Source organism: Eulemur rufifrons, chromosome 7, assembly GCF_041146395.1.
Source record: "Eulemur rufifrons isolate Redbay chromosome 7, OSU_ERuf_1, whole genome shotgun sequence".
NCBI classification, from domain to species: Eukaryota; Metazoa; Chordata; class Mammalia; order Primates; family Lemuridae; genus Eulemur; species Eulemur rufifrons.
The window spans coordinates 113,866,097-113,893,291 of NC_090989.1; the positions used below are offsets into that span (position 1 = coordinate 113,866,097).

The 27,195-nt window shown below is 38.8% G+C and overlaps 1 protein-coding gene across 1 annotated transcript in view; it reads left to right on the forward strand.

Annotated features, from left to right (window-relative positions):
- Positions 1-27,195, forward strand: part of SLC9A9 (solute carrier family 9 member A9) — a 537,568-nt gene that overhangs the window by 433,415 nt on the left and 76,958 nt on the right. The window contains exon 14 of the mRNA XM_069473135.1: positions 6,233-6,308. Within this exon, the coding sequence (XP_069329236.1) occupies positions 6,233-6,308 (76 nt within the window). The remainder of the gene's footprint in view (positions 1-6,232; positions 6,309-27,195) is intronic.

A 27,195-nucleotide genomic window follows, 5' to 3' on the forward strand; every position in this document is an offset into this window, starting at 1 on the left:
AGTTCTTGATATTGGTCTGTTCAGGAATTCTGTTTCTTCCTGGTTGAGCTGAGGGAGGTTGTGTGTTTCTAAAAATTGGTCCAGTTCCTCCACATTTTCCAATTTGTGTGCATAAAGGTTTTTGTAGAATTCATAGATGATATCTTGTATCTCTGTGGCATCAGTTGTAATTTCTCCTTTTATGTTCCTGATGGAGGTTATTAGAGATTTTTCTTTTCTGGTCTTATTCTAGCCAAAGGTGTGTCGATTTTGTTTATCTTTTCAAAGAACCAACATTTTGTTTTATTAATCTCTCGTATAGTTTTCCTATTGTCCATTTCATTTAGTTCTGATTTGATCTTATGAATTTTACTCCTTCTGTGTTTGGGGTTGGTCTGTTTTTCTTTTCCCAGCTCTTTGAGTCTATTCATTAGGTTGTCTATTTGTAAATTTTCTGTCTTTTGGATACAGGCATTTATGGAAATAAACTTTCCTCTCAGAACTGCTTTAGCTGTGTCCCACAGATTTTGATAACTTGTGTTTCCTTTGTCATTTAGTTCAAAGAAATAAAGGATTTTTTAAAATTTTTAAATGACATAATAGTACATATTTATGGGGTACAGAGTGATAGTTTGATACACATATACAATGATCAAATCAGGATAATTAGCATATCCATTACCTCAAACATTTATTATTTTTTGTGTTGGGAACACTTAAAATTCTCCTTTCTAGCTATTGGAAAATATACAATGAATTATTGTTAACTATATTCACCCAACAGTGCTATAGGACACTAGAACTTATTCCTATTCAGCTATAATTTTGTAACCGTTAACCAACCTCTTTCTATCCTGCCCTCCTCACTACACTTCCCAGCCTCCAGTAACCACAATTCTACTCTCTGCTTCTATGTAGGCTCATCTTTTAAAGGAAGAAGTATCAAAGAATTTGTAGATATACATTTTAAACCCATCACAATATCATATTATATTTTCCTGAACCAAGCAATCTATTTTCCCCTAGATTAACTTGAATCCACCATACAGACAAGGTTATCTCTTTTTTTTGTAGCTAAAACATGAGCTTAGCCCTTGGGGTAGTGTATCTATGATGTCTCTGTGTCATCTTAACAGTTTTACCCATCCTTCACTAGTTGTCTCTTTCAGTTCTTTTCTCCCTAGGCATGTATTTTCCAACTATACCTTCTTGGAAGTGTATTTATGACTATACCTTCTTTATGAGTGTATCTGGGCACTGGGAAGGTGAGAATATTTGTGTCAAGTGCTTTCTATGTAGAGGATAAGGATTAATGATTTACCTTTCAAAATGTATATTTGAAAAAATTGCTATTTGTACCTCAATTATATCCCTCTTCGGAATCCAGAAATCTTTTGTCTTTAGAGACACAGAATCTGGTCCTCTCCTTGGTAGTTAGAAAATTGAGGCAAAGAATTGGAAATTATTGCATGAATACACTCCAAGGTGGAGGGATATGGTAGGGCAAAAGTACTGCTAACAAATGTCATTCACATTTGACTACTAAAAAAGTGTTTTAGAACCCATAAAGAACTCTACAGTTTTGTTATGGTAATTATTTGTCTTGTTATCACTCTATGCAACTTACACTGACATTAATATTGAATATGAAATCTTGAGAAACAGAAAGGAAAATCTTCTCTCTCTCTCACATAATCCATTGAATCCCCCTGAAATGATGAGCAATCCCATATGATTATCCCAAAGCAGAGTTCATCCAGTTCACTTAGCAAAGTCCCCATATTTGAATATTGACAGAGGAATATATTTACATTTGCTTAGTTCTTTTTCATTAAATACGACAACAACAACAAAAAAATCCTTTCTTGCTTCAGTGTCTGTTTTTCAAAGATTTCTCACCAGAGCTTTTTGTTTTCTCTCAGGAGTTCAAATAAGCACAAAACAAATAAGTACCAGTACAATTTCCCTGTTGCTCTCTCTCTGGGGGGATTAAGTATTAGGGGATCATTTAAAAGAAAACTACCCACTTCCTACTGTTCTCAGTCACTGCCCCAACCTCTGGTCTATTCCTCTATTTAAGGAGAAAAAAGAAAAATATCAAATGCCCCAGTGGTTTTTAAATTGTCCCCAAAATAGAAGTTATTAAGAGAGCCAGAAATTCCTCATACATCAAACATTCTGCTTTTCAGAGTACCTAGGCAAATAAAAGTTGAGATTCAACACACTTGAATTGCCGGATCCCATTTACAGCTGTGAAACATGAGGCTCAGAGTTGGTAAATCTATTGTTATTACTAAATGGTACAGAATATAAACCCAAATCTTGGTCTTCAGTTTCTGGATCCTATGCTTGTTCCAACATGCACACCCACTTCCCCTCTGGAATAGGAACTAGAAAGAGAAGTTAGGTTGCTAGTGATAAAATCACCACCAAGCTCCAGATTCTGCTTCTGATGACTGTTCTCATCCATTGTCCTTGAGATGTGAGCTGATCTCTACTTCAGAATAATCCGGATAGATTGATGCTACCTGCTGTCCTCTGCTCATCTGGGCCCTCCCAGGGGCTGGCTTTCTGTGCTGCTTCATCAGATACCTTCCCTGTTCCAGGGTGACTGCAAAGGCCAGCCTTCCCTGAGCACATTTTTCTTCAACCCCCAGTGCACAAGCAGAGTGCACAGTAGACTAACTCATTTATTTCTACTCATTTATTGATGGCCTTTCATAACCAAGTTATTAAGTCATCAATAACCTCAGAGAAATAAACGAATGGATCCAGAACTGGGCCAATGGATGTTTAAGACATACTCTGCAAATTTTATCTAGGATCAGCAGAAAAGTCAATGCTGGGTCATTGATGGTATTTCCCCACCTGTGAAAATGTGTTCCAGAAATATTTTATTCTAACTAAAATCCAGTTTATTTTTCTACAAAGCAGTGAAATGAATAACATCTCCACTCAATCAACTGAAAGAAAAAAATTTTTTTTAAAAGATTATGTGTTAATATTTTTCCAAAATGCTACCTAATGTGTCTTGCCTCCCATCAGCTAACAAAACATTATCCCTGGAAGGCTTGCCAAAAATAGAGTATAAGCTTTTTTGGGAGTGCTCATATCATGAGTTCCAATATATTCCCCTTGGGAAATAAAATAAGATTAAAAAGAAAGGAAAAGGAGAAAGAAAGGCAGGGAGGATTTCTAAGACTTTGGGAAACCCTTAAAGCCAGCGTCTAGGAGTCTAAAGAAATTCCTAAGACTGAAGTTCATTTTCTGTGAGGACACTTTCAAAGCCATCAGCAGTTCACCCAGCTGAGGGGAGCCATGCGTTTCCATCGTGTTTTGGGGTATATGTAGCTGCTCTGTCTCAGCCTCCATGAACATCCCATTGTCCTGACCTCACCTCTCTGTTCAGATACGCTTTTTCCCTCAGTTTGCTCGCAACTTACCCCCGGGGCCCTACCTAGATGGGAAGAATCTTGGAGGCTGAGGGGCCCCAGTGTGTTTGGAAACATGCCTCAGTTTCCTCATCTGTAAAATGTACTTCATCAAATTGTTACAAGAATCTAGAGTTAACATATGAAAAGCACTTAGAGTATAATCTGGCACATAGTAAGGGTTGAAGACATGTAGCTGCTGCTGCTGTTGTCATTAATAAAAACATAGGCTCTTCCATATGATTGGGACCTTAGAGACAAGCCAGTCCAATTTCCTCAATTAATTTTACAAACAAGGAAACTGCAGCTCAGTGAGGTTAGGTAGCCTATTACAGAATGTCTGTGCTTTCAAAATTTTAAAGGCTGAGTGAGATATTTGTAGAAAAAGACATCCTTTATCCAATCCAGCAGTCAAATTCCAATTCTGTTACTTGCTAGTTGTATGACTTTGAGCACATTTCTTTCCTTAGTTCATTTCTTTCCTTCTCTGGGCCTCTCTAGGTCCTCATGTGCCAAAGAAGTACAATACAACTTACCTTGGTGGATTGTTGTGAGAACTGAAAAATAATGACTGAAAAAATTAATGACTGGACAATGTGACTAGCCTGCTGCCTAGGAGTCAATGGACGTTCAATAGCTGGGGACAGACATTATTGCAAACATCATTCAGATGAGATGGGCTGCTGCAGAGTGGGTGCTAGAATCCTGGGCCCCTGACTGCCAGTAGAGCTCACTACTATACTGCCCACGCTTACTTAAAAACAAACAAAAAATAGGAATTTGCTGATACTTTATATCAGTTTTGTTCAATAACTATCTAGTCATCAGATATGAGCTACCAAAAATTACCTATGTCTATTCATAGATAAAAATCTGTAAGTCCGTGTTGTTCTTAATGAAAAGAAAAGGGGGGAAAAAGAGAAGAAAGTCCCCAGTAGTCCAGAGCTCTGGTTCAGAGCTTTTTCTAACTAGTTCAACATGAGCAGTTTTGCTCTGCCAGCTGAGCCCCAACATTACTGTTGGGGGACAGTGGCTCAGAAACAACTTGCAGATGTCACAAGGTAATAAAGAAAACACTATGTACAGCAGTGATTTTGCAAATCTGACACCTTTACTGGGGTAGAAATGGTTAGAGAAAGGTTCAGGGAAGGATGGATATTGAACCAGATACCTTGGTTTCCTTTCTTGGGGAAATATAAGTAAATTCTAACTCTAAGTAACAAGGCATGGTACTCCAGCCTATCAGAAAATAGAGACCTGTGGAACTCTAATGTCCATGAAAAGATAATGTGTCCCACGGTGGGAATTAGGAATGGGGAATAGATTCTATGGCCAAGTAACTTTGAGAAATACTTCCCTCTTGAAGATTTACAATGCTCACTTATAAATTAAAGACTCTGAGAAGACCTGCATTTAAGAAACTTACTTAATAGTGTCAAATCCATCCTTTCCTGAAGGGTGAATTTTATTGGCACAAAATTTCCATCAACATCATGTGAACAGTTGCATACTAGGCACACCGTTTGGGAAACTGTACAAGGTTTGAAAATCAGAGATCTTAAGACAACCAATGAGAAAGGCAATGAGAAATTTGGATTTTAATTTCATTGTGAGTCTCTGCTTCAACCATTTTAAACAAAAGATAAATGGCTTACTAAAAATGAACGACATTTTACTTTTTTGTATTTCCATTTTATTTGAGAGGGATAGAACTGCAGCATCTACTGGTACATATATATATGTTTCAGAAGCAGAATAAAGCCCTTTGTGACCAGCTATTTATCATTTTACCAGGGCAAAAAATAAAAAATAAAATGAAAGCAAATCAACTTGGGTTCATTTAAGGGCTGGCTTTGGAGCAGCCAATGGATTTCCATTGTCTTCCATGTGTCATCATATCCTCAGAAGAATATTCATATTATTACTGGACTACAAACTCATGATGTAATTTGGGGATGGAAACTGTGGTCCCAGACAAAGCAACAAAGCCCACATTAAGATATAAATGGTTTTGATAATGTAGATAATTATAAATGATTAAAATTATCTTGATATACAAAATGAAATACATAGAAGTAAAAAAAAACACCACTGAATATCCTTCTTACCACATTGCAAATTTTATTATCTGTCTCTAACGTTCACAAAATTGTTGGCCTTCTTTCTTTTTTCTTAGATTTTCATCCTCTACTCTCACATAAACACCCATCAAATATTTTCTCTTTCTCTTTTGTCCTTAATTCTTTTTCATCCACCCTCCCTTTGTGGCCCGTCTGGGGAAAAAAATGAGACAAGTACATTCAGTTATTAAAATCTTTCCATCAGGAATGTCTATTTCAAAACCCTTCATAATCTCTAAGCAGAAAGATATCAAAAATCAACCATAGCCCTTGGGTAGCAATCTATCAAAAAGAAAGTGAATAAAAATTAGTATAACGGTTATTAGACTATTATCTCTTTAGTACTGACCTTTTAGTAATCCATAAACAAATAGCATCCAAATCTGACAGAAGTAAACTGCAAGATTCCCACAACAGCGATCTGACAGAAATGTCATTTTTATTGATATCAAAAAAGTGGCATTTCTTAGCTGCTTAATAAAGTTGGGATTATAAAGAAAAGTAAATGTTGAATTATGCCCAAAGTGTCTCATCCACAAAGATCTATGAGCTGATTTGCTTGGCAACTTCTTCGCCATTTACGTGCTTACACTTAGAAAGTTTTTTTTCAATGTAGTTTAATTTGGTTTGACATGTGTCTTTATATTAAAATGTGTTTGACTCTTTATTTAATGCCTTTTTCTATTGTCTCTCTCCAGGGAGCAAATAATTTGGATAAAGGCACAACAAAAAGAGACAGCGCTCGGCTCTTCCGGATGTGGTATGGCTTTGACCACAAGTATCCTTTAACAACCATGATCTCACAGATCCTGCTGCAGGCAGAGAATTACTTTAAGTGTGTAAGCATTGAAGAGTGCGCTCCTGCTCTTCAAGAAACACAGAAAGGTAAAGCGAATTCACAGCCAAATTTACAAAAAGGAATGATTTCATAAAGTAAAAATCTGGGTAGTCCATACGTAAGTCCATACAGAGAACTCAAGTGAAATCTCTCAGAGTCAAATGTATTTGGTCTTTTCATGACAATCCAGTATTTTCTAATGCCAGATGATAAAATCATATAGTCCCAAGAATCAGTCTATTTTACTGTTCTTCCCCTTGTAAAGCTCTTATTTCTGGTCAAGTTGGCCAAACAGACCTGCTAGACTAAGGATGTTGTATGAACAGTCTCAGGGACCTTCCGCAGGGCAACCCAAGCACACCTCCCGCACCCTTCTCCCAAAAACTCATCTGTATTCTTCTGGGTCAGGCTGTAAAGAATGAAGGGGTAGGGGCAGAGGACAAGAATGAAAGGGCCGAGAATGAGTCTGGTTCATCAGAATTCATCATAAAATAGCACTGCTTTGTTTTCCAGGCAGATTTGAGTAAGATTTTTCTGGTGAAGGGCAAGTTTAAAATTCTGGCAATCAGTGTGAACAGTAACTCAGATACACCTCGTCATGGGATCTGTAGGGCCAGGAAGTCAGACCTGAAGGGCTTTGCCATTGTGAGTTGCAGCAAGTGGTCCATCTCTAATCCCAAGCAAAAGCGCCAAGAAAGAAAGGAAAGAACTGAGCTGCAAATTAAATGTGTTGGGTTTTTGTAGCTTGTTTTCCACAATCACAAATCCCTGTCCTTTCAGTGAGAAAATGTCAGTCACGGGGGGATTTTTAAGCACCTAAGCTATGATTAAAGCCACAACAGATCAATGGGAGAGAAAGAAGAATTAAGAAGAGGGGAAAAAAAAATCAAAAAATAGGTGAAGAAAAAGAAGTAAAACAGAAAAGGGGGGAGAGGAAGCAAGAGAAATACAGGAAATTCACAGTAGGAAGGAAAGAAAAGCAAATTAGAGGAATGACTGCGGAAAATAGCAAACAGAAATTAAGTAAGAAAGAAGTAAAGAGAAGCAAATTGAAGATTGTGGAGATAAGCAAAACAACACGAGAATTAGAAAGTAATTCTGCAAACATAAAGCATTCTAAGAATTATAAAATGGTGATATGGAAGGTAGAGGTTTTCTGAGTTTGTTTTTCCATAACTCTGTTATCTATGGCCAGATATCCTGCCTTGCTCAATCTTTGGTTTTGTGCACAGTGTAGGTTGCCGCCACCTTGAAAGTGCTCCATCCTGGCCATTAACTGTCTCTTGGAGGTTCTGGTATCTCATTTACTAATGAATCCTTCCTGGTCTTTCTAAGGGAAGCTAGTTCTTAGAAGGCTGTTGCTAGTTTATGTTCCTGGTTGATTTCTCTTGTGGACACATAATTTGCCCCTGCCATTGTGTGTAAGCATCTGATAACCCACTTTGTATGAGGTTATAAGAATTTGACTAAAGAGAACACATAATGAGATGTTCAGCAAGAAAATGGTAAATCGGAAATGAGCTAAAAGATATTTTTGTTCAAATTCTGACAGTGCTGTGAGGAAGCCTTTACAATGAAGGAAAGGAAGAAAGTGGAAAAAATAACCTGGAGACAAGAAAATGAAAGTGGGAGCCCACTCAAATTTTTAGCTAAGAGCAGTGAGTGATACTAAATTCAGGTGATGTCATAGTTTTTGTCTCACTTTTCACCAGGGGCTTATTTCCATATGATTATGGACAGACTAACAAAAATAAAAGCAGATTTACACTCTCAGTCATATCCCTTCTCATGGTAATTTGTCATCCTGCGTATTTATTCTAGAAATTGCTGTGCTGCCATCACTGCACAAATATATTTTCACTTAGACAACAAAGGTTTTGGATCTGGGTTGTGCTATGAATTTATGCCTGGAGATTAGCAAACCAACAAGTTTCAACTCTATGACCTCTTAATATATCTGTGTTTTTACAGACAAATTATTCACTTGGCATTCACGTTCATTCTATTGTCCACCTAAAACCCAGGTGATATGGCCATGCCAGCCACCACTGGTGTAGGGCTGAACCCCCCACCCAGGGGTCAGGTTGCCTGGCCTAGACCAAGAAGACATTGTCATGAGGCTGAAAGAAATTGATTATGCTGTTTGGACTTGTTCAAGTTTCATTTCAGTAAAATTGCTTTATGCAAACAAGACATCATAAAGATTTATTGACAAAAGAAAAAGAATAATTAAACCTTCATACACACCTGTATCACTTAGGGTTCTCCAGAGAAACAGGAACAGAACCAGTAGAAGTATTGATAGATAGATAGATAGACAGATACACTGATTTTAAAGAATTGGCTGATACAATTATGGGACTGGCAAGGCCAAAATTTGAAGCATAGGTTTTTACTCTGGGAACTCAGCTAATGCTGCAATCTGTAGGTAGAATTCCTTCCTCCTCAGGGAAGCCTCAGTTTTGCTCTTAAGGCCATGCATTATTGGGGACAATCTCCTTTACTTAAAGTCAACTGACCACATCTGCAAAATACTTTCAGCAGTAGCACCTAAGTTAGAGTTAAATTGAATAATTTGATAGTCTAGCCTAGTTCACACCTAAAACTAACTATCATAGCACCCAATTTATATTCAATTCATGTCCAATATTCAGACCCAAGGATAGAAAACCCCTCTTAATTTACCATTATCAATAAAACAAACCACTATCATTCACATAGTGTTTTGTTTTACTTTTTACTTTTGCATGGCATAAGTAAATACAATCCCATAAAAATTTTCCAAAAACTACAGAAAATTATAAAAATTAACATTCAGTGAGTACGAACAATGGCCACGCACTGTGTTGAGTGTTTTACAGTCATTACTTCATTTCACCTCCCAGCTCTGTAGGAGGGTGGGGAGTTCTAGAGAGTATAAAACAGTATAAATGGACCACTGGTTGGGTCAGGCTCTGCTGCAACAACCCAGGCTCCCCTGTTGGAGAGCGTTGTTGGAAGTCTGTGATACCAACATTGATTAATTAAGGTTTCATTATGATTCAATGTGGGCAGCAATTGTAAACCATGCAGTGCAAAGAAGAAATTGAGAAGGGGAGAGATGAGAAAGGAAGCTAATGTTACTGAGCACCGATGTTTTACCATCAGACACATTATTTCATTTAATCCTTATGACCACTCTTCATGTATTATTTAATTCTTACAGCCATCCTCTTTGAGGTGGAGGAAACAAACTCCCAGATAACTTAAATAACTTTCTTAAGGCTCCACAGCTAGTGTCAATTGCATGATCCAAGCCCAGAGCTGTCTCACTCCAAAGTCCATAAATACTGTGAACTTTATTGTGAACAGTTCTATGTCTGTTCTGTCTCTTACTCTGCCTGTACAACCCCATATATCTACATGTTCATAAAGTAACCATTAAGCAATGAATAGTTGTGACTCCATACATTATATACTGTGGCACTGACATCTCAAACATCTGTTGGCAACATATGGGGTGATAACAAGTTCAGGTGTCCTTCTTGGTCACCCAGAAAGCACCACTATGAAGGAGTCCCTAAGTTTCTGAATCAAATCCTCAACATTTTAGTGGCAGAAAGTTAAATACACCGAAGACTCCAAGAATGGTTCAGTCTCATAAAAGATGGGGCTCACTCAGCCAAGCTCAAAGGAGGCAGAAGTATAAACCAGACACCAGATCCCTAAATCACCATATCCCTATGGGAAGTAATATCCTTTCCCAGCCATGAGAAGGCTCAAGTCACAATCTGGTCGCTAGCGTCCCTCCTCTCCTACTCTTGCTCCCTGTCTCTCCCTACTCTAGCCACCCTGGCCTTCCTCAGACATACCAAGCACGTTTCTTCTTCCAGGGCTTCACACTGGCTCTTCCCTCCGTGACGCACATGCCTCCCTCCCTACCTCTCTCATCAACTTGTCGGTGAGACCTTCATGGCTCCGTGTGTACATGAGCAGTCCCAACAGGAGCACTCTCTCACTCCTTCCCTGCTTTATGTTTTTCACCATGATACTTACTAGCATCTGGCACAGTATGTACTTTATTTAATAGTCTCCTCCTACCAGGATATATGCTTTCTGAAGACAGAGACTAGGTCTGTGTTTGCTTACCGGTATGTCCTCAGGGCATAGGACAGTACCTGGAAGGGAGGGAACATTCAATAAATATTTGTTGAAGGAATGAATGAATCGATCAAGCAGGCAAACAATATGTTCTATCCAGGGCACCTTCATTTCAGACATTGATGTAGCAGGAAAATCCAATTAACTATCTGAAGGTTGCTAAGTGAGTCTGAAAAGCAGAGCGAGGCAGAGTGGATACTATTAGTGTTTTCATCCAGGCTACCCTGTGTAGACACCCACTGCCCCACCGTCCCCAGCCTGAGTGTCTCACTCCCTAGACAGGGACAGCCTATCCCAGCAGACTTGGATCCCTGTTGCTTTAGCTGCCCTCCTTCCTACGACAGGTCCATCCTCCCTCAGGTTATACTAGTGCAACTGATCTGGTACATTCAAGCCTGGCTCAGCTTAGAAGCCATTCTGTGTGGATAACTTGAATACAGATATCATATCTCACCGATCATATGTTGATTTTATTGGTAACAAAGTCAAAATTTTAAAGCCACCTATCATCCTCACTAGCAGTCTCTTACAATGAGGAAGTTAGCAGCAGAAATTGACGCCCCCTTATTCGGATTTTAAGACAACAGATAAAATGATTTGCTTAGATTCACGATGTTACAGCATGTGAATCTTACGCTGCCTTATTCGTAAGTGACGAATGATCCTGCTGGACGGTTTCCTTCCTAGTGCCTCTCCCCGTTCTATCATTTATCATCTCTCCTCTTAAGCATGTGTGTATATTAGTCTTACAAATGTAAACGACACAGGATAAGAATGACCTTTTCAAAATGAAAAGGACAGCCTAAAATCATTTTTAGCACTTCCTGTATGCCAACATCAACTGAAAATAAGGATTTATTATGTGCTTGCCAACATTTTACATAAGTGTAAAGCAAGTGCAACAGTCACAATGGGTTGGCAAGTTGACACAGTAACAGAAACACATAAAGCCACGTGGATGGAGACTTCCTTCCCATCACTGGTTTGGAATGAAGAGTGAACTCTGAGATATTAACAACAAACTGAAAGGCCCACGGCAGGAAGTGTGGATGCTGCAGCTCTTGCATTTTCCACTTTGAAGAGTCTAACAAGGAAAGTGGCAGGTACAGACTCCCTCCCATACTGAAGTGTGGCAGGTTGGGACTCCACTCCAGGAAAGGTAAACATGACTATCTGGGGCACTCAAAATGATACTCAGAACCACGTATTTCATGGATTAAAATGTAATGTCACTTTAGTCTTAACCAAAAAAAAAAAAAAAAATTGAAAGAAAAAAAAAAACCCCAAACCTCCCCCTCCTTAAACTTGACAGAATTCATTATATCCCACACAGTCACGCTTATTTTAAATCATAGGTATGAATATTGTGAACAGCAATTTCCATTTTAAATGATGATCCCTGCACTGCAATTTTTCCCTATTCTGACTAGCTGAAGCATCCATGAATTATTTATCAGGGTAGCGCTGTGGCCTTGTGAATGACTTGAGTTTACTTCACAAAAAACTCCCGGAGGAACAAAAAATGTTAGTTCTGTGATCCCAGTTTTATAGATGAGGCAGCTGAGCCCAAAGGAGAGGAAAAGACACCTCCAAGGTTACTGATGGGCTTGGAGCCAGTGCTCATAATCAACAGAAGAGCAGGCTATGTCACCAGAGGCATCCAAGGATGCTGGGTCAGGTGGTCCATCCCCTAAGTTCTGGTAGCGTTAACAAGAGCGTGATGCTGTTGTTGTTAAGTGTTCCTTGATTGTTTTAATGTGACAGCTTCTTTGGTGGTTCAACAAAAGCTTCGCCAGTCTAGGGGTGAGGTATATTTTACTTTTAGTAGCAAACAGAAGAGGTAGCAGAGGATATAAGCAATCCTTTATTCAATGGATACTTTACTGAGTGCCTACTATGTGCTAGGCAATATATTAGGTACTGAGGGCCCAGCAGCAAACAAGGTAGGCATGGTTGACCCTCATTAAGTTCTGTTTTTTTCCTCATTGAAATGAGTCATGGCCCCAAAGCCCTTTGAAATCATAGGTGGTCTCTAGCATAGGAAAGGGAGACACTAGCATCACCAGAATTTCATGGGGCGGGGGGGACAGACTCTTGAGAGGTGCCATAAATTAAAATCATTTGTAACTTTCACTTGTAAAATACAACCAGATAACTAACTGCACAACGGGTTTCAGAAAGCATCCAAATTTCAAAATTTGAAACAAACATAAGCAATCAGCTTTCTAAAGGCTCCCTCTAAATGCATCCCCTGATGGCATCCCCACATGAGTATGAGCACGGCATTGTAACTGCTTCCCCTGGGAAGCTGGCTGCAGGGAGGAGCTCAGCTTGCCTTGGGCCGCCACAGTGCAGCTAACACTTAATTCGTTGGATATTTAGCTTGGCTTTTGATCATCCTTGTCCTCACAAGTGCTGCTGTAGAAGGATCTTGTAGAAAGCCCTTGACTTAGCACCTAAATAAAGTGCAATTAAAATTTCCCAAACAAAAACACCAGCTTTCTAAACCCCTGTAGTCTCATGCCTTTTTGCTAGGAAGCAATGCAGAGGAATTTTAACAGTATCTGGAAACTTGGGCTGTCTTTTGTTCAGGTCACAGCTTGGATCTTCCCTAATTTCTTCCTCCATATTTGAGAATGATGCCCACCACCTTCTGTTTGGGCTGAATGCATCAGAAAAGTTGGCTAGTTATTCAAACAGCTTCCTACTGATGGCAACACATTCATGGGCCTCTCAGAACCAAAACATTTAAAACAGTTAAATAGTGCAATTTTCTCAAGACTCTATAGCCTAAAGACATTACAGTATTCCATAGTTGATATAAAACTCTCCTGGAGACCTGACAAGTGACTACAAGTTTGACTTTGTGAATTGTTGCCTAAATACAGTGGATCCCCCACTGTGATTATAATAAAATGTGGTGGGTCCCAAGATGATAACGGAGTTTTGTACAATGATTCTAGGATTCTACATGAGCTTTGGCATCCTTACTTTGTTTTGCTCTTTCCTTGTAAAAGTTTTAATAATGTTTCTATTAAATGAGAATATTTTCTGATTTCATTTGCATGTTAAGCAAATGATATGAAAATCTAGATTTACACAAACAAGAAATCAGAAGGTAACTCCTCCCCTTGTAGAATGGATTCACAATATAAATTCCTTTAAATCCAATTCAAAAAGCATCTGTTGAGTATTTTCTCAGTGCAAAGCACTATGTAGGACTTTCCTCATTCAATCATTTATCACACATTTATCGAGAATCTACCATGTGCCAGGCACCATCCTAGGTACTAGGAATGCAGCTGTAAACAAATTCTCACAGAGCTTATGTTCCAATGTTTAAAATTTCTGATTTACAGATGTCTTTTCAAGAATACATCTATGGTATAAAGAAAGTTGGTTTTTATCAACTAGAAGAAAGTCTGGTTCAGTGGTCAGGAGTTATTGATTTAGCCTATCCACTTTCTATTTAATAGTTATGCAATTAATTGTAGGAAAGTTATTTAATCTTTCTGTGCCTTAGTCTCTCATCTGAAAAATGGGGATAACAGAAGTCCCTACCTCATAGGTTTGTTCTGATGAGTAAATGAGTTAACACAAAGCACTTAGCAAAGTGTTCCCAAATGTCAGTGTTGTCATAATTATTAACACTACTTATTGATGGCCACAGCTCTTAAAGAGAGCCACCATGTAATGTGTTTAATATTGTCATTTATTATGACCAAAATTTCTATTTTATATGCTTGTAATAATTTTTAGTTGCAACAGCTGTTTTTTTTTTTTTTTAACCTCATAACAAAGTCTTCAGTCTCCATAAATGAAAGATTTTACTTGGGCTATAAATCAGACATAATTCTTCTTATTTGATCTTGAGTGAATGGATGTAGCAGGATGTTAAGCTATTCTTTTGTGTCCTTTTTTCTGCACATTCCGTTGTTTCATTTATAATTTTTCTAACTTATAGTGCATCATCCCGTAGTTATTTTTCTGGAAATTATACTACCGATAGCAATTTACACTTGATAGAGAAGTGCAGCAATTTTTCTGTTCCACAATGGAAGCAATACAAGCCTTTGATGATAATTATTCCTCTTGTACCTTCCTGTGATAAAGGAAACCTTTCAATTGCACTTTTCAGGTGAAGCCATGATGTTTTGTCATTAGGAATGTGATGTTATATTGACGATTTCTAGGTCAGTATTGAATCATTTTCTTAGGAAAAAAAGGAGAAGAGAAAAATAGTAAGACTTACAACAACATGTGTATTACCTTAATGTTGCCAGTATTGAATTTAGTTTTAACATTTCTTCCCCATGGAAAAAAAAGAATATTTTGTTTAAATTTTCTTTGTTACTCGGTCACTCCTTCTCCACTACTGGAGCCAAGGTATTTGCAGGCTGCCAACAAATTCGTGAGCTACCAGAAACACATTATCAGCATGGGCCATCGCTGCCAGCTTCCCATATTATCACCTGACAGTGAGACAGTCCTGGGTGTATCTCACGGACTGCAGGTATTCCAGCACTTGTCTGCATAGGAAGCTGGGGTAGCCACACACACAGAGTGTTGGGCAGACATGGCCCTGCCCTAATTAAGGTTCACTTCACAAGGTAGATGGTGATGATATATTCTCAACGTATGTCAGACCAACTCATAAATAAGAATGGGCAGAGACTATTATGCTACTGGTTAATAGAAGAAGAGCTTGTTGGAGAAATAAACACTATTCTTCCAGGCATATTGGAAAGAGTCCTTGGAGGAATTGGGATTTCCTAACATGAAGTTAAATAATGAGAAGGGAGGAAGAGCATTCTCAAAAGAAGGGAAGGTCCTACAACAAGTGTGGCATGAATAGAAGAAAGAGAGCCTGAATAAATCTGCCCGAAAGGTACAAAATTAGAAGAAAACAGAGAAAAGGGGTAGTCTCTAGAGATAAGTCTTTGAAGGAATTCATGAAACCCTTATTCCCAATGCCTTGTGTAATCATAATTCTCTCGTTAGTATTAATTTTTTATTTCTGTTTGATGGCTCAGATGGCTAAACGTAGAGTGATATCTCACAAGCTAAAGTGTCTTTTAAAGTCTCTTTTCTGTCACAAATCCGATTCTTGGCTGATGACAGTCATTTATCAGGTACCTACACACTTAATGCTGCCAGAATTAGGTTTGGATATAATATTTCTTCCCCCAGGAAAAAAAAAAAAAAAAAAAAAACATTTTCTTCAATTATTTTAACTGAATTTAGTCTTAATACTTCTTCCCTAGGAAAAAATATGTCTTCTGACTTCTTTGCCACAGAGATAGGAAATGGTGATTGCCCTGCAGAGGCCAGCACCCCAGCGGGGTGGAGACACCAGCACCGGCGCACTGGGCGCTGTAATAAACTTATGAGCAGAAGGTGTTGGCTTAGTCTGTTCAGACTCCTATTATATAGCAAAGCACCTTAGACATTTTTTTATAAACAAAATAAATTTATTTCTAGCAGTTCTAGAGAATGGGAAGCCTAAAATAAAGGTGCCAGAATTTCAGTGTCTCGTGAGGGTGCATTTCCTGGTTCCTAGATGGCACCTTCTTGCTGCAGCAAGAAGCAAACAAGCTCCCTCAGGCCTCTTTTATAAGAGCACTAATCCCATTTGTGAGGGCAGAGCCCTCATCACTTAATCACCTCCCAAAGGCCCTACCTCTTAATGCCATCACCCTGGGAGTTAGGTTTCAACATATGAATTTTGGAGGACACGAACAATCAGACCATAGCAAGTGTTATGAAAGCCATGGTATGGCCAACTAAGCAGCTTTGGAGAATTGGGGAAGCCACACAGAAGTGACTTTGGAAGTGGACAAATAAGAGACAGAATCCCTAAAGGGGACACTGCAAAGGACTTTCTGGCAATGGAAACAGCTCAGGCAAAAGCCTGAACAAAGTGCGGGGTATTTGGGAAATGGTAAGAGTTTCAGGGCAGCCGGTGGGAAGTGAAACTGGAGAATTATCACGTGCACGGATTGTGCAGGACCACGTGTCATGGTGAAGAAAATGGATTTTATTTATTGACAGCAGGAGGCCAGTGCAGCTTTTTAAGCACAGAGTTACACGGTTCTGTTTATTATAATAAAGAGGACTAGTGGCCGTGTGGAAGGTGGTGTGACAGGGAGAACAATAAACTGAAAATGATCTGGACAGTTGCTCCTGAAAATACCCACCAGTTTTCCATGTGGATAAAAATGTAGACAGAAATGTTTCATTCTACTTTAAAAGATATTTTGGAATACCCAATGTGTTCCGAAATGTGAATGTGTTAAAATATAAAAGTATTTCATTGAGAGATTCTTAAATTTCCACTAATGAAAATGATCCAGTGGTGTCATTGTTAGGGTCAGGGTCTACTGGAATGTTTTCTAGCTAAAAAGCAAGTCAGTCTCTCAGCATATCCTTTGGTATTTCAGTTACTTATCTATAATCAGAAACTGGAGAACTTCTGACAGAGGCTTTAACTAATCTAACAGAAAATATCTGAATTAAAATTCACTTTCAAAGAAAAAGCTGTTTTTTTGTTCGTAAACTGATAAACTAAAATGCTACCAGCCCTCAAGCCACACTCAGCTTCCTAGGGCAGCCTCTGGCCAATACTAGCTGATGCTGTGGGCTTTTAAATGTAGAGGAAGAAGCACAAGAGAGCTAACCTTTTTCCAAAGGAAACAGACACATCCTGAAACTATTGCTTTTGACATCCCTTGGCGCTATTAATATTTCCTTGGAATTCCTTGAAATCCACCAGTGTATCAGGTTTCACTGACCTGTTGCCTGTAAACATGGCCAGAACTGATTTCTAGCTTGTACAGGCTGCCAAGCAAATCTATGCCTAATCCTTTAACATGTGTTTAATGCCTAGACAGGAAAGACGGCAACGGTTTCTTTCCTTTCCCAGCAACTGCAGACACCTTCCCACAGCTCTTGCTGTGGCCTAGCATTTGGGTTGCAGGTGCCAAGCCCTTTGCCTTTCCTTCCCCTGCTTCATGTAGATGCAGAATCATGCCTGGAGCTCGCAGGAACAGCGAGCCAGAGCCAGCGTCAGTTACAGGAGCTGGCTGCCCAAGGCAGGCTGCGTGCACTGTGGGCTCTGGGTGCCGAAGGAGGAGGGGGTCCCCAGAGAATTCACAAGCAGGTGCCCCACAACCTACACAGCTCTAGCAGTACAAGCTCAGAAGCCTGGTCTAACTAGCTTGACCAACTTTTTTTTTTCTTTTACACTTAGTTGAAGTCCTCGGGCCTTCTCTGAACTGAAATGTTTAGAAGATGAACATTATGGTAATTGGTAATTGTACAAGCACTTTGCAAACATCAAGTGCTTCATAAAGTTGAAATGATACTAAATTCAGTGACAGGTTTATAGGCCTGAAGGCCTTCAGACTCATTTTTGCAGATATAAACAAAGAATTTTATTACATTTTTATTATTTTTAAATTCTAGCTGGATTTCCTGCTATATTCAACATTATGATGAGCACATAAGTCTCTTCTCAGTCTGCAGACGTGCCCTCTTGAGAAATCTTCCTCCACAGATCTCTCAGAAATCCCACTTTTTTGGAATAAATACTGCCCTCTGCCATCAATTAGCTCATTAAGAACCCCTATCCTTGACCTTCCAGCAAGTAGAAGCTGATGCTCTCGAGCTGAGGCCCTTCCTTCCTGGCCTAGCCTTTGTAGGAACTGTTTGTGTTCCTGTTAGGAACTACAGATTAAATCCCTGAGAAACATAGCTCTCTTGCTAGCTCAGTCTTTCGCAAACCTTTCAAAATGTTGTCTAGGCGATTTAGAAGAGACAGATACGATTTAAATCTGAGTCTTTCAAACTGCTGATCAAGACTCATTAGTGGTTCTCAAAATCAATTTAGTGGGCTCCTAAGCAGCATTTTTTAATAAATGAAGTAGACTAGAGAAAATATGATAGTGCTTTGCAAAATTAGAAGTAAATGTCCGTTCACAAAACTTATTTCAGGTGTGTCCATGTGTATGTATATATCCACTGGGTTGTGGCATAAAAGATGTTCTTAATGGGATCATGATCAAAAAAGTGTTAAAACTTTGATGTATGCTGAGGTCAAATGCCTGTGCAGGAGCTCTCAGGCCTTTTCCCCTAATTGCTTTAAGTGTCCAGCACGTTGGACAAGAAGCTGTAAGAACTCAAAAAAGAGACAGCCATCAGTTCTTCTGAGTTTATTTTGGAAAGTTCATGGAATTGGTGGATTTGAGCTGGACTTTGAGAAAAAGGTAGAATTCGACTAGTAGAAAGTGGAGGGAGCTGGAGGAAAGGCCAGATAAAGGGGAGAGAGAGTCAACATGCAGCTGGGAACAGGGCAACGAGTTTGAAGGTCTGACTCCTAATCCCGCCTTAACCCTCAGCTATGGAATCTCAGCTTCCAGGCCTACTCTGAGCCACTATTTTCTAATCTGTAGAATGAGTATAATCATATCTACGCCACAGAGCACCTGTCATTCTTCAAATGGAGTGAGTTAAGTGAAATCACTTTGAAAACTAGGAAGTACCAAACACAAGATATGCATATTAATTTTTTCTAGGCGAAGCAAAGGTCACAAATAAATGTGAGAATGCTGGAAAGTATTATATGTGCTTGGGATAAAGTGAGAATTGCAGCTTGGCACATTTAGGGTTGGCTGTTAGAGAAGGAGAGACTAACAAGCCATGTTTAGGGAAATCTGTAAAGATTTTGAGTATCAGGTGAAGGTGTCCAGATTTGATTCAGTAGATAATGAGGAATAAGATGGTTTGTAGACACGGGAGTGACACAGTCTTGTTTTAGAAAGATTGATCTGGCAGCATTGATTAGGGAGAAGTCATGGGGGCCTCAATTATGGTATTACAATGGGAATAGAAAGGTTCAGATGCTAGAAGATTCTGGCCCCAAATCCACAGAATCTGATGCTGCTTTATTGGAGGCATCAGGACCGCAGAGAGAAAGGGCCAGGTGTAAAGAAGTGGGGGCCCCAGGTGACTGGGGGGCCCCAGCCCTCGTGACTGTGAGTCGGCTTATGCCAGTCACAGAAACAGGGAAGGCAGGAAGACTGCATTTGTGGGGAGAAGATGAGTGTGGCTGGTTTCCTCCCTGATAGGATCCTATTTATATGACCCTGCTCCTTTTTCTTGCTGAGCCAGTTCTTTGGGATAAACAAGCCACTTGTCCAGTCTTGCCTCACAGATGGAGTTCTCCAGACCTCTGAGTGAACTTGTTCTTTCTCTCTGAGCAGCTCTCTCATAGGGGGATGCTCTTCAACTAACATCCTACTCAAAAAGAGGCAGAACACTTAGTATTTTGTGCTAATTCAATATCATCAATTTGTCTTCTATCTGTAGACTTCGCTTAAATTAATCCCTAGGTTAACTTATGTGATGAATACAGCACTGATATATCACATCCCACCAAGTCAAGTTCAAATGCATTAGCCTGGAGCAGCACAGAGCATGAATCCAATAGCTATGTTCGGCCCTTTGTCAATTATTACCTGTGCGAGACTGGGAAAATTACTTGAACTCTCTGAATCTTGATTTCCTAATGGTAAAATGGGGATGATGATAATGATAACAACACCTATCTTACAGGACTGTTGTGAGGGCTATGCTATTATGCTCCACATACATGGTGTAGGACTTAGAAAAAATAGGCCTCAATAAAGGGCTGTTCTTGTTGTTATTATTATTCAAGGACACTAATTGTTGTGCCCCACCCTCCTTCACAACTACACACTGCAACTTTTTCCTAATTCCATGGGATGAGGCTTAACCAGGTTCTGCCCAAGGAAAGGAGCTTCCAGGGCTGTCCTGATAGGACCTGCCTCTGCAGGGGCAAAAAGGTTATCACTGCCCCTTTCCTCTCAGGTAATCACCTTTCAGCCCAGCCACAGGCTCTTCAGGCAAAATAACTTTGTTCCATCTCAACAGTGGTCTGAAAATGCCAAGTGTCCCTCATTAAGAATGAACAGGCAGAGATGGCAATACTATTAATATATGCATGTTACTCTTATCTCCCAGTAGCTGGGGGCCGAGGGGTAGAGGGAGAGGAGAGAGTAGGTCCCCATGGCTGCAGTCAACAGAGAATTCTTGGGGATCCCACCTCGTCATGAAAATAAACTGCCTATTTTTCTATCATAAAATGAGACAGTAAGCATTATATGCAGACTTGATCAATTAAGTGAATAGTGTTTCCACTGTCAGAAAAGTCAGGTATTTTCCAGCTAAACTAGAAATCATATTCAAAGAACATGCATTTGAGCCCCAGAGGTCCCATAGCAGCAAGATTAGGAGTCAGAAGCCCTGGTTTCAAGCCCAGGCTTCGGGGCCACGTGAGCTTGAGCCAATCCCTCTAAGCTCCAGCTTCCTCATCCGTAAAGTACAAGGAGTGCCCCTCGTTGTTTAACCACAGGAGCAACTCTCTAATCCAAAACACACAACTTCAAGAACCCCTGAAGCCTTGACAACCCTTGGTTCCCATATGGTATTCCCCATGTTTTTTAATAGGCTTAGATATTAGAGTTTGTTTTTCAGTCTTTCCAACGAAAACCATATTGCACAATGGAAGTGCTTATAACAAAGTATTCTGTGAGAATTTGGCTTCTTATTGGCCAAACAAAAGCTACTTTTATAAAAGAGTGTATATTCTCCCTTGGTTTTATGTGGAGAAAGGGAAGAGTTGCCTGGCTCTCTGTTACATACTTGCAATCTATTTTTCAGAAATATACCACACTTGTCATGGTTTTTATCCTTACAAATACAACACGTAATAAATCTGTTTGTGGCATATAGTAAATAAAGTGCTTTCTTAGATTCCCAGGAAATAAATAATTGACACGAATTTCCTGTGATTCAATCACAGGAAGCATACATGAAAATGAAAGAAAGAAATGACATGAAGTTCAACATGCTGCCATCAGTAGCTGTTTAACTTCTTATACAGCTTATGGCATGACCTGCTTTTCTCCTATTTCTGATAGAAAGAAGGAAACAATCTTACCTTGCTCCTGATAAACCATAAATTCATCTTTTTTATGAGGCTCCTTAAATTGACGGTTATCTTACAATTTTTTTTAATTTCAGAATATTGTGGATATACAAACATTTTAGTCACATGAATTGCTTTTGTACAGTTTGAGTCCAAGTTGTAAGTGTGTCCATCACCCAGATAGTGTGCATTGTACCCGTTAAGTGTGAATTTACCAATCCTATCCTCCCCCCACAACATGCTTGATTTCCGTTGAGTTTTACTACCGTATGTGCATGTGAGTGTTGATCAATTAGTTCCAATTTAATGGTGAGTACTTGTGGTGTCTGTTCTTCCATTCTTGAGATACTTCACTTAGGAGGATGATCTCCAGTTCTATATAGGTTGTTACAAAAGGTATTTACCATTTTTTATGGCTGAGTAGTACTCCATGGTACACATATACCACATTTTATTAATCTACTCATGTATTGATGGGCACTTGAGTTGATACCAAATCTTTGTGAATTGTGCTGCAATAAACACTTGAGTGCCTTTTTTATAAAATGTCTTTTTTTTTTCCCCCTTGAGTAAATACCCAGTAGTGGGACTTCTGGATCAAATGTTAGACCTACTTTTAGTTCTTTGAGGTATCTCCATACTACTTTCCATAGAGATTGTACTAGTTTACAGTCCTACGAACAGTGCATAAGTGTTCCTTTCTCTCTGCATCCATGCCAGCATGTGTTCTTTTGGGATTTTTTGATAAAAGCCATTCTCACCAAATGGCCTTGATCAAAAAGTCCCAAAACAATACATGTTGGCTTGGATGCAGAGACACAGGAACACTCATACACTGCTGGTGGGACTGCAAACTAGTGCAACCCCTGTGGAAAGCAATATGGAGATAACTTAAACAGATACAAGTAGACCTACCATTCGATCCAGCAATCCCATTATTGGGCATCTACCCAGAAGAACAAAAGTCATTCTATAAAAAAGACACCTGCACCCGATTGTTTATAGCAGCACAATTCACAATTGCAAAGATGTGGAAACAACCCAAATGCCTATCAATTCATGAATGGATTAGTAAAATGTGGTATATGTATACCATGGAGTATTACTCAGCTATAAGAAATAACGGTGATATGGCATCTCTTTGGTTCTCCTGGAGAGAGTTGGAACCCATTCTATTAAGTGAAGTATCCCAAGAATGGAAAAATAAGCACCACATGTACTCACCAGCAAACTGGTTTCCCTGATCATCACCTAAGTGCACATTTGGGAATAACACCAATTGGGTATCAGACAGAGGTGGGGGGTGGGGGGAGGGGATGGGCATATACCTACATGATGAGTGCGATGTGCACTGTCTGGAGAATGGACACGCTTGAAGCTCAGACTCAGGGGGATGGGGGGGCATGGGCAATATATATAACCTGAACTCTTGTACCCCCATAATAAGCTGAAATTAAAAAAAAATAAAATAAAAGCCATTCTCACTGGAGTTGGGTGATATCTCATTGTGGTTTTGATTTGCATTTCCCTGTTGATTAGGAATACTGAGCATTTTTTTCATATGTTTATTGGCCATTAGTCTGTCATCTTTGGCAAAGCTTCTGTTAGTGTCTTTTGCCCACTTTTTAATGGGGCTGTTTGATGTTTTCTTGCTAATTTATTTGAGTTCTTTGTAGATTCTGGTTATTAGCCCTTTATTGGATGTATAGCATGCAAATATTTTCTCCCATTCTGTAGGTTGTCTATTGTATTCATCGTTTCCTTAGCCGCGCAGAACCTTTTTAATTTAATCAGGTCCCAGTTATTTATTTTTGTTGTGTCTATGATTGCCTTTGGGGTCTTCGTCATAAATTCTTTGCCTAGGCCGATTTCTAGAAGAGCTTTTCCAAACTTTTCTTCTAGAATTCTTATAGTTTTCTAACGGTATCACCTCTATCTTGATTTTGGAATAATCCTTTCAAGGTAGAGTTAGAAATAGCTGCTCACTCATAGGTTAGCTATAAAATATATCTCAGGTATTTGGAAGAAGGGGTTCAAAGATAGCTAATAGCATGAATGTGGATGAGAATGGGCAGGTGACAACACTGGCAGTCTTTTTGTTATAGCACAGCGCAGGAGGCATTGTTCTCTCTTTACAGGTAAGGAAACTGAGGCACCGCAAAGCTAGTACCCAGGGCATAGAACTCTCCTATTTAGGGACCCTTTCCCTATCCTGTGCTTTATAACTCTGGACGTTAAAAGGATATAGCTTCCATTTGATTTCTGGTTTAGCCAAAAATGTCTATATTTTCTTATAACAAATTCTCTTTGGAGAGTTTGAATTTCATATGCTTTCCTTTGTTTATCTGTTTCCTTTGCATAATCTTCTTGATGCCCCTTTTACCTTTCTCACCACTCCATTTGTTCAAGCAAACAAATTCCTGCCCCTTTCCCACAACCACCATCTGATTAGACCATCCATAAAGGCTCTTCTTTATTTAAGCCCTCGGTGATTGGTTGCCATGCTTGTGAAAAATCACTGAGCCAATACACGGCCAAATTCAAGGATGAAATATACCTTGGGTGTTCCTTGCTGAGAAAAATTGGATCTTTCCTCTGATAGGCTCATAGATTGGTATATTCGGGAGGTACAGCCACTGCTTCAGTTCCTACCAAGTCTGAGTTTAGGTTCTTGAATTGTTAGATGTTTTTTGTTTATCTGAGATTTAGTTAGTGAGGAGAAAATTCCATTTCCTTTCATTTACTTCTCTAGAATAACTAGTCATTTTCCTTTCTGGAAAAAAAGAAAAGTGAGACTTTCCCTTGGCTGTGATATTATTTATCATTTGGTAAAGGCAACTGACAAGAGTCATCTGAAAAATTTTGTGGCATTTGAATATAAAGTTCTCCCTCTTTTTTCTCTTGTTTTCTAAATAACTAGTGTTTTATTTCTCTCTCTTTTCATTTTACCCAAAAGTTTTAATAAAAATAATATAAACAGCCAAATAGTACAGAAAAAGAGATGAGACTTTAGTATGATTATTTTAAAGTTAATTTTTTGCAATATCAAGAATCAATTTTCTCTAGCATTTAGCTCATCTTTGATTTCCCTAATAATGGAAAAATTAAATGAGATTCACATTTGAATAAAGTTATGGTTTTCATCCTCTCCCTCCATTTTTTCCTCATCTGGACTACAATTCTTTGTATAAAATGATCTTCTCTTAACCAAATGAAAAAGACAGAGTATTTTTTCTATAAATTTATTATGCTGAGAGAGTTTCAACTCTCATATTGAAAGAAAACCATATTCAGATAAGAATATATATAAGCCTGGGCTTGTCTGAAATTTATTTTGTCTGTGCTTGGGCCATCCTACAAATTTGAGAGGAGAGGGAGTTATTAAATTGGACTTAGTTCTCTTTTAACCTTTAGCTTAATCAAAAAGAAATTCTTTATATTCAGTGTCTTTAACAATTTATAACCTTAAAATGGACAATTTATTTTTGCTCTTTCTGTAGACAAGCTACATTAGGGTGGCGTATGACCTGACAGGGACTCCAGTTCACTAACAGCTATCCTTTCTTCACCTTCCTGCATACCCAGATTGAAATCTGTGCTTCATTATTTGAATATCACCCTTGCACACATTCCAGATTTCATTATGATTTTGTTACACCCATCTGTCTGGCAAAACCCCAAGCAGTGATGAAGCCAACCCTTTGCTTTGGGGGTACCACATCTGAGTAGCTGAGCCCTGTTGGAGAGATTTATATACCTGTGAAGACTGGTTGCCTTATTAATTATTGATCACCAACCTCTAATAGACCCATTCTATCCAACTGTCCTACTTCACCTCTCTCTCATCATTTTTACCCTGCAACTACTTTTTCAAATCTACCTTTATTCTCCTCAAACGTCCAGCCTCTAACTTCCCATCTCACTTTCAACAATGATCTCACCTCTTCACAGAGAATATAGAAGCCATTAAATGGGAGCTCCTTCCATCAATCTATCAAACACTAAACCCAATCTACGTCTACACTTTCTTTTTCTTTCTGGTATAGTCAATCATTACTTCTCAACTAAATCCTTTGAAATGGCTTTTTAAAATTTTAGTGTTAACCATTTAACAACCATACAAATAAAATCTTCCAGTAACCTCACAACTCCTTTGTGTACCTCCATCTTCTAGCACATTCTCTTCATAGTCAGACTTCTCAGACAAGTTGATTATACTCACTGTCTCCATTCGCTCTTCTTATAGTCACTCCTCACCCCACTTCTCTGGTTTCCACTTTAAACACTTTACTAAAGCAGCTTCTTTGATCAACAATGACCACCCACCGTATCACCAAACCAAATGAATGTTTTTCAGTTCTCTTCTGACATGTCTTTTTAGCAATGTATGATACTGTTGATCAGGCCCCTCTTCTTATCATACTTCCCCCCTTGTCTTCCCTAACTCAATACTCTGAGTTTTCTCCTACTTCTCCGGGCAGTCATTTTCAGGCTCCTCTTCCCTTGTCTGTTAAATTCTGGAATTAATAAAGTTTCTATCCAAGACCCTCTTCTCTTCTCACTCCACTCTCTATCCCTAGGTGATTCCACCTATACATTGGGGTTAAAATAACATGGAAACAAAAATGAGTCACAGCTTTATACCTCAGTCACATAGATGCAACTTCATATCTCCACTTGTATGCCTCAAAGATACACCACAGTCATTACTTACAAAACCAAACTCAGGAATCCTCCTCCAAACCTAACCCATATCCAGTGTTTCCTCCCTTCTGTTATGCAAACAAAGAGCTCAAGCATTTTCCTGGATACCGTCTCCCTCATCCAGTTGTTATGTAAATCATCATCTTTTACCGATTCTGCTTTCAGAGTTTACATTCACCCTAAATACTTCAGAACGTTATGATTATTATTATTATTGTTTGGTTGAATGTTTTTAAAGAATCACATAACACTTTTTTTTCTCCAACATACTAAAACAAGAAAGAATTATAAATGGGGAAATGATGTAAGTGTAAAATACTACATAGGGTCAAGTGTTTTTTTGGGAAAAAAAAAACAATTACATGGCAGGAAACATTTTGTTTTTTAAAAGAGAAACAATATTAGTAGTGGGCACCATTCTTGTTACCTCCTCAAGGTCAGAGTCACTAAACTACACAGACATTAAAGCACTGCAAGCACTGTCAAGAATTTCAAAAGGTCTGGAGGGACTGATGTCTTACCTTCTTAGATATATAGATATATATATAGAGAGAGAGATAGATATAGATATATATTTTACATTCAGTGGAGTTGTGAAAGAGTCTTAAAGTTAATTTTCTGATTATAAAATTGTGTAAGTGGGCATCCTCATATTGGCTTTCTCAAGAGATCTGTAACTTGACCTATAAAAGAGATGACTTCTAATGTATTAGAAAATATTATCTTGAGTTCTAAGCAGAGAGTAACACAGAGTTAGAATGAATATTTTGCCCCATTCTCTTTTAGTCTCAACTGTACACTAGTAAAGAGAAATATCTTCCTCCCCAAAGCCTCCTGAGAATACAGAGATAATCGCATCAGGATATTGAATTGTTTGGGAAAATAAGAGCTACATTTTTGTAAGCAAACTCTTGTACCCATATTGAAAGCTGGATATTCGTAGAATTCCTAAATAATATGCCTCCCTCTGCTGAT